The sequence below is a fragment of the Stigmatopora nigra genome, chromosome 15, assembly GCF_051989575.1.
Source record: "Stigmatopora nigra isolate UIUO_SnigA chromosome 15, RoL_Snig_1.1, whole genome shotgun sequence".
Lineage (NCBI taxonomy): Eukaryota > Metazoa > Chordata > Actinopteri > Syngnathiformes > Syngnathidae > Stigmatopora > Stigmatopora nigra.
In genome coordinates this window covers 2,093,170-2,103,473 of record NC_135522.1, presented here as the reverse complement: position 1 = coordinate 2,103,473, position 10,304 = coordinate 2,093,170, and the positions used below count along the sequence as shown (strand labels likewise).

At 38.3% G+C, this 10,304-nt stretch overlaps 2 protein-coding genes across 2 annotated transcripts; one reads left to right on the top strand and one right to left on the bottom strand.

The window, feature by feature from the left end:
* Positions 1 to 1,041: 1,041 nt before the first annotated feature.
* mpg (N-methylpurine DNA glycosylase) lies at positions 1,042 to 3,396 on the top strand. Its single transcript, XM_077734164.1, has 3 exons — positions 1,042 to 1,482; positions 1,953 to 2,157; positions 2,746 to 3,396. Exons 1-3 carry the CDS (start codon positions 1,285 to 1,287, stop codon positions 3,111 to 3,113), a joined length of 771 nt encoding a protein of 256 aa, XP_077590290.1. The 5' UTR covers positions 1,042 to 1,284; the 3' UTR covers positions 3,114 to 3,396.
* Positions 3,167 to 10,233, bottom strand: nprl3 (NPR3-like, GATOR1 complex subunit). Its single transcript, XM_077734160.1, has 13 exons — positions 9,853 to 10,233; positions 9,287 to 9,353; positions 9,074 to 9,206; positions 8,471 to 8,545; positions 7,611 to 7,770; positions 6,876 to 6,951; positions 6,671 to 6,808; positions 5,814 to 5,970; positions 5,324 to 5,430; positions 5,137 to 5,266; positions 4,291 to 4,465; positions 4,015 to 4,216; positions 3,167 to 3,680 (listed from the first exon to the last, which is right to left on the bottom strand). The coding sequence occupies exons 1-13, from the start codon at positions 10,064 to 10,066 to the stop codon at positions 3,515 to 3,517; spliced, it is 1,800 nt and encodes a 599-aa protein (XP_077590286.1). The 5' UTR covers positions 10,067 to 10,233; the 3' UTR covers positions 3,167 to 3,514.
* Between the last annotated feature and the right edge of the window lie 71 nt (positions 10,234 to 10,304).

Below are 10,304 nucleotides of genomic sequence, written 5' to 3'. Positions count from 1 at the left end.
ATTGAAGTTAAGTCATTTCCCCTGCTATTAGGTACAATTATGCTAAAGCAGAGCATTCAAAGCCATTTTTCACAGGTCACGTTTTCTATGTATTTCCTAACAAGGTGGTTTGACCTTAATGAGAGCGGCAGACCCCCCGCGTGGCGCATGAATCATTGATATGTCATGAATCATTAAGAGAAGGGAAGCCTAATCCAACAGTTTTCATTGGCCTATAAGAAATTATATAAGTATTACTGAATATGGCCCCAAAATAAGCTTAAAATCAGTTTACATTTTGTCCAATTTCTTAGCTTTAACAATAGATGGCTCATTTTCAGAAGCTGAATTGGCCACATCAGACATGTATGAAAGGTTGACCATTTTTCAGGGACTTCCAAGATTGCATCAAGTGCAAGAAATTGTGATCCGGATGAAAAAGCAAGCAGAGTTGCGACCCTGCAAAGGCTGAAAAGAGGTGGAAAGCAAACAGGGGCCTCTCAGCCATCCCACTGACTAAGTCAACAATCTACGCAAGAAGTGCCTTGACTGGACACAGTCAGCACATTTGCAGTTAGATGCCAAATCGTCACAAACGAGGAAGCGAGTATGTTGTCATCTTTGATGGAAAAATAGCGAAGAATTATCATGATCATCAAAAAAAAATGGATTAAAATCTTTTTGGGGCCTGGATCACAATTATTTTTTTAACATGCCTAAATTTATATTATATAAATGAGTTTGGAGTTTCAATGATTTAAATAAATTACATTTATTTTGTGTTTGCGTTGTTTTTATTCAGGTAAGTGGGTTAAAAATAAATGAATTAATGAATAATCATGATAATCTAGGGAAAAGGAGATTTTTGGGCATGGATAATAAACTGTATTTTTTTAAAACAGGAGTACAACAATAATATATAATTGTATTTGGAGTTTGAACGCTGTTATATGGTATTGTATTGACTTGTCAAAAGCCTTATACATTATAAGCATAAAAATATCCACTGCTCCTTTAAGAGTAAATAATCGGCAATTTACTTCCTGTATTGTCTTCCGGGTTTACACTAGCATTTAAAGCTACCTAGCAAAATCAAAACAAGCGTTTTTACCACTCCAGTTAAAAGCAACAATATGTCACTCCAACGCTATAACTAATCTCGTAGTAAGAAAACAATCGGTAACGTACTTCCTGTTTTGACCTCCTGTTTACAGCCTCATTTAAAACTGCCTAGAAAATCGGGAAAAAAACGTTTTTAACCTCTCCGGGGTAAAAGCCACAAAATAAAAACTAATAATCAAACTAATGGCAGGACGTAAGAGAAAGCTGCCAGTGCGCAAAGGCGACCAAAATGCGAATAAAAGTGAATTAGCAGTTGAAAGCAAACAGCAAATTGTTGACAGAAGTCTAACTAGTAGTACGACTACTAACCTGTGCAGAAGATTGGGAGATGATTTCTTCTTCCAACCTTGCGTGTCTTTGGCAAAAGCTCTCCTCGGCAAGGTAACTGCAGGTGGACGTTTTGAGAAAAGCAATTAAGCTACTTTCTACAAGTACTATTTTATTGAAATATATATTTTAAGGAAAATAATTCACATTTCATGCATGAATGGGCTAAAAAAAAACATTAATTGCTCAATGCTAATTGTTAACTTAGCACTTTATGAACAACTGAAATAAATACTAAACAGAGGGGAGAATATCATGCCAGCATAACTAAATAGTTTAAATGCATATGAAACAATAGAAAAATTGAGAAAATATTCTTTACTAAATGTGAAAAGAAAGTTAAAGAACATCAAGTTCTTTCTTCAACAAAACTCTTGTTACCCAGTTCAATAGTTTGCCACAATTTTTGATTGGCCACTCTGTCTTTTGTTTACATAATTAGACATATTAGGCGACCTATGTTTTTTTCCCAAAGGGCATCTAGGCTTTTTATCAAAAAATAAAGCTCACCTTTGCCATATCAGGTGCTGGTCAGGCGCTACGATGACGGTACGGAGCTGAAAGGCCGCGTGGTGGAGACGGAGGCGTACCTGGGGGGCGAGGACCAGGCCTCGCACTCCGCGGGGGGCAAGCGCACCCCGAGGAACGCAGCCATGTTCATGAAGCCAGGCACCATATACGTGTACCCCATCTATGGCATCTACCTCTGCATGAACATTTCGAGCCAAGGTTAGGGGTTAGGGTTGCAAGGTTATTCTTAAACATCTTTTAAAAAGCCATTTTCAAACATTCATTCATTTTCATAAACCGTTTTATCCTCACAAGGGTCACTGTGGGGTGCTGGAGCCTATCTATGAATTGGCAACAAGGAGACAAAGAACAACCAATCACAGCTAGGGTTATGCAATTTTAGAGTGTTAGCCGGCTAGCCCAGCATGCCTTTGACTTGCCGGAGAGAACATGCAAACTCCACACAGGAGGGCTGACCTGGATTTGAATCCAGGACCCCAGAACTGCGAGGCAGACATTCTAACCACTCACCCACCGTGTCTAGAATCGTAGGAGCTAAAAAAGAAGTTGTTTGAAGATTCAATGATCTAACTAGCGGTATAGGGATGGGCCAACCTTTGGATCCGGGGGTCATATTGACTTAAAAATTTGACAGATGGGCGGGGTCAGCACAAGATACGATACATATAAAAAAGTGCATCCGTTAACAGTACATAAAACAAACAGAAAAAATAGGACTAAAGTATTAACATACTCATCATTAAAGAAAGCAGACTTGGCGTCCTAACGCCTTCTCTCATCTGACAGGTGAAGGCGCTGCTGTGCTGCTACGCTCACTAGAACCCTTAGGGGGCCTCCCCGTCATGAGGCGACTGAGGGCCGCCAGACGTAAAGACGGGGCCCAACCGCTCAAGGACAAAGACCTTTGCAACGGCCCTTCTAAACTATGCCAAGCCCTGGACATCCCTCGCGCTTTCGATCGCCTGGACCTGGCGTCCGACTCGGAAGTATGGCTTGAGGACGCCGATACCGACGCGGGAGACGCGACGGCGGCGGTGGTAGCGGCGTCGCGCATTGGCATCGAGTCTCATGGCGAGTGGGCTAAAAAGCTCTTACGCTTTTACCTCCGTGGGAACGCTTTTGTCAGTGTACGAGATAAAATGGCGGAAAGATGACGACAGAGTCCAATTGGACGGCGAGGAAAAGGGACGCGGAGACGTGGGATTGTTGACAACTTACCTTATGTGTGAGGGGTCTTTTTTGAAGAACTTGGGTGGACTTGGACTGTCATGGATTCCACAGATGTTTGGAACCTTCCAGTCTGATGTCTTCAAGTCCTCTGGGATCAGCGGGGTGAGGACATCTGGAAAGCCCGTTACGCCATCTTTGATTATTCGGCATGGTAGAAAATAATTTCTTTGAATTTGGTGCTTAAAAATAAAAGTTGGCCAAGTTATATGTCAAGTGCTTTTTTACTGTCTTTAGTTGATGGGCTGACTTGGTGATGGATATAGCAGATTTGCTTGAAAAAGGGTGCTGTTTTTACATTGAGTGTTTATAGAGTAACTTTGGTGACCTATGCTTTTGGAGATTGAAAGATGGAAATGATTGGATCTTCATGATTGGTCACCACCAGCACACTACGGAATTTGTCCAGAAGAGTTTTGAGTTGAGAGCGTCTCATGTTCTCGTTGTACATGATCTCCTCCAAGTGGTGATGTCCCCGAAAGTAGTGCAGAAGTCTGTTTTTTTAATGACAAAAACAAGAAAATGTCACTTATTGCCAAATATAAACCATAAGGCCATTTCATTAAAAAAGTCACATTTTTTTGTCATGTTGAGTTTTTGTTTCTCACATCAACAAAAAAAAAATCGCCCAAAAAAATCAGTAATCCCGAATGCAATATATTTTATAATTTAAAAGTGAAAATTTGGCTAATCTTTTTTTTTACCACGATAATCGAGGGATTACTGTATTTTTTTGTCCAACAATATCGCCATTTTTTTTAAACAGCCATCACTCCATTTTAAACATTAATGACCCATTATTTTTTGATCAAATAGACATATTACGACCTTATAAACATGCGGAGATCCTCCTGGTTCTGCGCGGCGGGGACATTCAGGATAAAATTCCTCTCGCGTTCTGATAGGCTGGCCAGCAGCGTCTCCGTCAGCAAGATCCTTTTATCCAGGGGGGAGTCGTCACAACCGGGCGCCAACTCGGCGCTGGAATTGTCCACGCTGGGGCTGGTCAGGGTCATGTCGTCGCTACTGGCTGCGGGTGGTGGTCACACTTAGCTTTTTTTTTTGGGCTCCACAGGTGGCGGAGAGACAAGAGGCGGAGCTTACTCGGGGAACCCAAGCTGAGCGCGCCGGGGGTGCCCAGTCCACGGCCGCCCCCGACCCGGGCGGCTGAGGATGGGTCGTCTTCCTCGGCGGGGGGCACCATGAGGCACACGTACGTGTGGAGCTGCATGAGGAGGCGGCGCTGGAGCATCCACACCACCATTTGGATTAGCTGAGCCTGTTTGGGAGAATTACGCATGTCACATGACCTACTGGCCCATCAGTGGTTTTTGTTGTTTTTTTTTTAACCTGGATAAAAGACTACTTCAGATTAACAGTGAGAGTACCTAATATATATTTTTTATTTATATACATGTATATATTTACTAAATTTACTTTTATATATTTTTTTCTTTTCCATTTTTGTTCTATGTGCGCATTTATCAAAATCCTCCAATTTCCTATTGAATTTCGCCATTTTTTTTTAAATTCGATTCACAGAATTGCTTCATATGAAAATTCCAGAAATTAAGGTACACAGAAACTATGTACGTATTTTCCACCAAAAACATACTGTTTCACCAAAATTAAACAAAAACATCACATTATTTGACTCGGAAATACCCTAAAAGTTATAAGAAATGTTGCAAAATTCATATGAAGTGATCCAAGAAGCCGATCAAGTGATTTAAAATATATAAGAATTAAGAAATAAGTGACAAAAAAAACATTTTCTAGTTAAGATTTTGCCCCAGTAAACGCTAAACAAACTGCAATGTTTACCTGTAACCAGCAGAGGGTGCAAATAATCCCCAACGCATAATCAACAAGGCAAAACATATTGAAAATATTTTTCTTATTCCTTCCTTAAACATTTTCAAAATAAAAGACTTCAACAAATAGCTGTACCTCCTGCGCAGGGGCTTCCAGTGGGTTCCTGAACTCGGCCAGCGAGACGGGAAGGGAGAATTTAGCCAACATGGACGGAAGGTCGTGACCCGGAAACTGCTGGGCAAACTGCTCAGCTTGAGGTGACAACCTGTACACGAGTCGCATTTTTATTGGATGGGATTTGAGAAGATGACATGGAACTTACAGGTAGAGGTTGGCGTGAGGAGACAGCATGTAAACGTTGTTCTCACACAGAGGGTAGATGATGATGGCCTTCCCCCAGTAGACTAGGTGGGCTGCAATTTGAAAGATCTGGCAGGGGGGAAACAAAAAAAGCCAAATGACTAGTTAGTTTTATTAGAAATATATGTAAATTCCTCATAAAAAAAATCGTATAATATATCATAGCAAATATGCAAAATAATCAATCTGCTATGCTAAATTAACATGAATGTACTGAATTTATTTTTTATTTTTTATATTTTTTAAAAGCCAATACAAACTTAATAAATTAAACAAGAACAAATAAAAAATATATACCTTTTTTGTGTCTTTATATTTTAGCTATTATGTGGCGCACGTATTTTCCGGACTATAATCTGCACTTTGGTTCATACTTTAGCCTGCCACTTATATAATGATAAAATATAAAATGATAACAATGGCCAATCAGAGAGTAAATATTCCATCCTTACTTGAAGCAGGGCCAGGTCAGTGTCTTGGGCCAGCTGTTGCAGGTTTTTAACCGCCGAGCATGTCTTGATGAGGCGCATCATGGCAGGTGAGCAGTCCACTGGAAGCTGGCCCAATAGCGCCTTCTCGCTTTCCAGTAAGAGAAGTGCGTGATAGGGTCTGAAAAAAAACCACACAAATCCAGCTGAATTGGGTCTTTGTTCTACGCAGTTCAAACTGTTGATTGAAAACAGACTTCTTGGCAATTGTAATGACAGAGGGTTAACAGCAGGTGGCAGTAGATTGCAGTCAAGACATTTTGTCCTTAAATGACTTTGTGATCAGATGAGTTCAGAGTTGAAATGAGGACACAAAATATATGTAGAATTGAAATAGTATATTAAAAATGGCTCCAGAATGGGAAAGGTGATGTAAAATGATATTTTATTCCGCTCCAAAATGTATTATATATTTATACATATTATACAAAGTTTACTAGTCCAAAACTAGTCTAAAATTTAAACTGTATTCTTTATTTTACCCTTTTTAATTTCAAATAGTCAAAATTGTTGTGCATTTATTTTCTTATGATATTTTTGCATTGTCTGACTTTTAATATTTTCATAATTCTGATATTACAGATTATTTTTTACTAATATTTCTGCCTCTGTAACAATATAATTTGTAGTATTTTACAAATGTATGTTATTTTTTCCAGTATTTTTTTATTGTGTTTGTAAATTATAAATCTAAGTATTTTTCCCCCATTTAACCTGTAACCTGTGGCTCCACAGCCACATGTGGCTTTCATTAATTACACTTTTCCTGTAAATAGAATGAATAGACTGGATGTCTATCATAAAATAAAATGATAGCACACCTGATGGACTTGAGGCTGCGTTCCAAGGCCTCGGGTGGGATATAGTTGCCACCGATGCGGTGGATTTTATGCGGGAGGCAGAAGCTGACCTCCAGCCAATTGTTGACGTGTAGCCGCACCACACCCGTCGTACACAAACTGAAGAAACAAATACATACTGACTTAAATCTTGGGAGGAAATAAGTAACCTTGTTTATTCACCTACCTGTCATACGCCTCCTTGAGGTCTTTGGCCAGTTTACACTTAGGCAGAATTTGACGAAATGGAGACTGTGGATTGGCTGGAAAGAGAAAATGTTTTTCTAAATTATTTGAAGTCGTCTTGCATTGGTAAAATAGCGACTTAGTATTTTTTATAAGGTGACTTGTGTGCTATTTTGAGTGACAAGTGACATTTTTAATACAGTCATTTGAATGGGAGTGCTTATTCTTGAAATTGTGGATCAATTTACATGTCAAAATGTTTATTAAAGGCTATTATTTTACTTACTAATGACATTTTAGACTTGAATTTGAAGTTACTTTTTGTTACTAAATTAACCCCAATGGTAATCGTTTTCAATATTCAATTGATTTCATAAAGAAAGTTAGCATTATTTTTCCAATCAGAATTGGATTGAACACAAAAGAAATCAAGAAAAAATGGAAAAGTTATATTCTAACTTTGTTAGAAGGTATAAAATGGTAGAAAAAGTACTAAAAGTAGACTGCCAAATTTGTGTTGCCTCCTAGCAAAAGTGATTAGCATTTGCGCTAAGCTAACATGCAAATACTATGGTATTAAGTCATTGACTGCGTGTAGATAAAGTTAGCATTTTTTTTTTTACAGTTTCAAATAGGCTTTCTGGATGGCTTATATGAATATCTGAGTGAATATGAGGATAAGCAGGGAACTATTTTGTGGATTATTACAAAAAAAGCTTATTGGACTCATACGTACGCTCACTTTCGCTACCAGTGGTGATCTCGTCCTGCACGGCTAGCATGAGTTTCGCTTCCCTGGTCAAATATTGGCAGCGGCGTTCCTCGTGCTGCAGCGCGATGGCGATGCGGCGGGACAAGTTTTGTATGCAGCTGATGATTGTCGGGTCGGCGTTGGCCTGGGAAAAAAAATGCCCATTACACAACCACAATACACAGGCTTAAAATTAGGGCATATTTTTGTTATTGTTTTCTATTTTCTTTTGTTCATAACCAAGGAAGAGAATGATGCATTTAAAAAAGATGTTTACGCATTTTTATATAGTTTTTTCCTATAAAAATGGTGCCCACATCTAATATAAATACATTTTTATATTAAACAATGTTTAGCTGTTTTTTTCTGAATTTATTATAACATTTACATCTCAGAAATATACTTCATGAATTTTAGTTTCATTTTTTTTTTCAACTACACGATTCTAATGAAATTATTTTTACTAATAATGTTAATTTAGTTGCCAGGCTTAACATGACTCGGCATTTTCAGACCCCCTCCGCCCTCACTCAGCTGAGAGGCCACCAAACATGACTCAGCAAGATTAAGGACAGGTGGAGCCTTGATTAACATGCAAAAGTGACTCTGCCCTCACAGATAAAGACCCTTGGACGTTATCACATATAACGCAAACGGACCCCTCCCCTCCTTTTGAGTTCCACCCACACAAATTAATGTCAATTCATTCGAACTGGTTTCCATACTATACGCAATCGTACTTTCTAAAGTGAAAACATGCCAAACAACTGTTATTACTGTATGTAATGGAATAAAAATAACATGTTAAGAGCTGGTTAATTATTGGATTTGACTTTTTTTCGTACCCTCAGAGCAAAGACCACGTTGAAGAGAATCATGGTGGGCATCTCCCTTTTTGGTGAAGGGTCACTTTTAGACATCTGAAATGAAATTGAAAAAAACATTTGATCAAAAAATTAGGCCCCATCAAGTCATTGTTATTTTTTTTAAGTATTTCGTTACATTTGTATTTATTTGTATGTATTTTAATTTTTAAAAAGTATTTGTTTACATTTTTAAGCTGCCATTGACAACGAAAAACGTCCAATTCACCGTCAATGGCAGCAAAAAATGTCCATAAATTCAGATAAAAATTAAGAAAATTCAGGAATATAATTATAAGCATATTTTTCCTACTGAAACAAAGCTCACTGTTTATTTACATAAAATACAACTGATTTGTACAGAGGGATATATTAATTATTTTTTAATCTACCTTTAATATGATTATAATGTGTAGAATGATCAAATTAGGGCAAAAAAATAGATTTAAATGTCCTATTTTCCTCTCCTTAATAGATTTACTTACTATCTGCAAATATAGTGTGTCCCTAAAAAGATAAATCTTCCTCTAGTTTTAATATTTTTATATATAATGAATGGCACCAAGAGTGCTAGGCAAAGAAAACCTGAATAACGGGAGGGTGCTGGAGCAGAGTTGGGTGTCCCACAAATCGAACATTGTCAATCTTTAGCTCAAATGGTTTGCCGCACATGTCCGACTTGGTGGCCAAGATTGTGGCCAGGATGCTGTCGGAGAACCTAAAATTGAAAAACATAATATTTTCAAATACAGATTTGTGGAGAGTTATTAATTGTATTCAGTCCTGTGAAGAAAATACCTGGAATCTCCATCTTGATCTTCAACTTCTCTCGTTGTATTCAGTGCATAGCGATTCCGCGTTTTTGCTAGTGGTGCAAAATAAACGGAATTATGTATTCATTTTAACATTATAGCGTGGTTATAGTTAACCCTAACAAACAAAAACATTTAATTTGTTCTTAAGAGTTCTTTCACTGCCATTAATGTCAAACATTTGGACAGATATGGCAAGGTTTAGGAAGATTAAAACTATTAGCATAGTAGCAATATCTGTATTAGCACATTAGCATGTTCAGTTAATTGTTGTAAAATGTACTTTTTTTTAGATTAAATGAGAATTCACTATCACTTCCACCTTTGTCTATGGTTGCCTTTAGAGACAATAGCTCATTTTTAAGTTACTTCCTTCAACAAATATGATAATTAAAAAAAGAATACTCAATGTGGGGAGTTTAATTAGCATAGCATTCGAAATTAAGTAGAATGACGCAGCATATTTAGACCAACAATGGAGAGACTTGTAGTATATTTCCAAGTGTTTCAAGACCCAAGTTTTATGTTAACTTTTTGGTTCTAAAGACCTACCTGGGTGGGAAGACGCACATTGTGCGGCTTTTTGGAAAGGATAGCGAAAAAGTAGCTTGTTTCCACGGCTGCCGGAGCTCACCAGGATGACACTAATTGGGCTGCTTTTGTGTCCGCATGGGAGACCTCTATACGGGCTAATTCTGGGCTGCGCCGCGGGCGGCGTTTTTCGATTCTCTTCTGCAGAAACGCCGCTGCCGGATGGGTTTAACATCACGAGCCCGGTTCTGGACTGGACTTAAGTTAGAAAAGACCACAAAATTGTGTATTTAAGCGTCGCAAGATAAGATAGAATAGATTTAGTCCCACGCTGTATTCACCGACTCCAATGCGGGATTGTTGTGGGTGACCTCTAAATTGGTTCGACTAGAAACATGGGCAACGTTGACGAATGTGCCTATCTTAACTATCTTCTTTTTTTTCTTTCACGTAAAAAAACAAATACTAAGTTT